The sequence below is a fragment of the Aplysia californica genome, unplaced genomic scaffold (assembly GCF_000002075.1).
Source record: "Aplysia californica isolate F4 #8 unplaced genomic scaffold, AplCal3.0 scaffold00486, whole genome shotgun sequence".
Classification (NCBI taxonomy): domain Eukaryota; kingdom Metazoa; phylum Mollusca; class Gastropoda; order Aplysiida; family Aplysiidae; genus Aplysia; species Aplysia californica.
This window is the reverse complement of record NW_004797756.1, coordinates 610044-611728: the sequence shown is the minus strand read 5'-3', so window position 1 is coordinate 611728 and position 1685 is coordinate 610044. Positions and strand designations below refer to the sequence as shown.

Below are 1685 nucleotides of genomic sequence, written 5' to 3'. Positions count from 1 at the left end.
CACACACACACAGAAGGGGAGAGAGTGTAGATCTCACGAGGCAGCAACATTTTGCACAAAATTTAGTCAACAACTCACCAGCCAGTTTTACGGCGAGCGGGGGCCTCGCCCTCAGTGTGCCCAGCACTTGGTGACTGCACACCAGCTCCACCGTCTCACCCAGCCAACCAACCAATCAAACCAACCTCCCAACCAACCAACCAACCAACCGACCAACCAACTCGGGGTGACTACACACCAGCTCCACCGCTTCGCCCAACCAACCCACCAACCAACCCACCCACCCACCAACCAACCAACCACCAACCACTCACCAGCCAACGTCACGGCGAGCAGGTGCCTCGCCCTCAGCGTGCCCAGCACGGGGTGACTACACACCAATCAACCAACCAACATACCAACCGACCAACCAACCATGCAGGTAATCACATTCAGCCAACCCACCAACCAACCACCACCAACTCACCAGCCAACCCACCAATCAACCAACCCACCAACCAACTCACCAATCAACCAACCCACCAACCAACTCACCAGCCAACCCACCAATCAGCCAACCCACCAACCAACTCACCAGCCAACCCACCAACCAACCCACAAACCAAACAAAGACCAACCAATCATCAGCCAGCGTTACGGCGAGCGGGTGCCTCGCCCTCAGTGTGCCCAGCACGGGGTGACTACACACCAACCAACCAAACAACCAACCAACCAACCAACCAACCAACCAACCAACCAACCAACCAACCAACCAACCATGCAAATATCAATCAACCAAACAACCCACCAACCAACCCCCCAACCAAACAACCAACGAACCAACCAACCATGCAGGTTGTCACATTCAGCCAACCAAACAACCAACCACCAACCAACTCACCAGCCAGCGTCACAGCGAGCGGGTGCCTCGCCCTCAGTGTGCCCAGCACGGGGTGACTACACACCAGCTCCACCGCCTCGCCCAGCGACCACTCGCACGTCACCGGCACCAAACCCTCGCTCGACGCGCTCTCCTCGCTCGTGGCCGATGACGACGACGACGACGATGACGATGACGACGACGCTGATTGGCCGCCAGAGGAAGAGGGGGCGGAGCCACTGCCGCCGCCGCCGCCGCCGCTGCCACGGTCGCTGCTACTGCTCGACGCTCGGCTGGACATGAGTCTTGATTCGTGTCTTGATTCGAGTCTTGATTCGTGTCTGGAGGCTTGTCTGGAGGCGTGTCTGGAAACGTGGCCAGAGGAGTGTTTGTGGGTGTGTCTGCGGTCGTGGTGACGTTCGTCCGCGTCGTCTGAGGAGTCTGATTTGTAGTTTAGGCGGAACCCGCTGCCCGGGCCGGCGTGATCCTGTTGGTTGTTACATCGGAGTGGGTGGGTGGGATTAGTTTTTGGAAGAGTGAGTTTTTACGGCATTTGCAACACAATTCATTGTTAGGTCAAAAGAGTGCCGGAGCTTTGAGGTTTTAGTTTGGGAAGATTTTTGCGGCATTTGCGACACAATTAGGTCAAATGAGCGCCCAACATTAGAAGGATTTAAGATCGTTTTAGAAAGATCTTCACGGCACTTGCAACACAGTTAGGTCAAATGAGTGTCCAAGATTAGAGGCTTGAGGGTTTACCTTTAGTTACAATGCTAAGACACTTGCAACACAATGAAGTGAATAAAATTAGGCCAAATAAGTGTGG

The 1685-nt window shown here is 55.0% G+C and overlaps 1 protein-coding gene across 1 annotated transcript; it reads right to left on the bottom strand.

Moving 5' to 3' along the window:
* Positions 1 to 617: 617 nt before the first annotated feature.
* LOC106012756 (uncharacterized protein DDB_G0271670-like) lies at positions 618 to 1351 on the bottom strand (the record flags this gene model as incomplete). The annotated part of the gene is made up of 2 exons (XM_013086616.1): positions 945 to 1351; positions 618 to 688 (listed from the first exon to the last, which is right to left on the bottom strand). Coding segments are annotated over exons 1-2 (287 nt in total), but the record flags the coding sequence as incomplete, so codon positions are not given.
* Between the last annotated feature and the right edge of the window lie 334 nt (positions 1352 to 1685).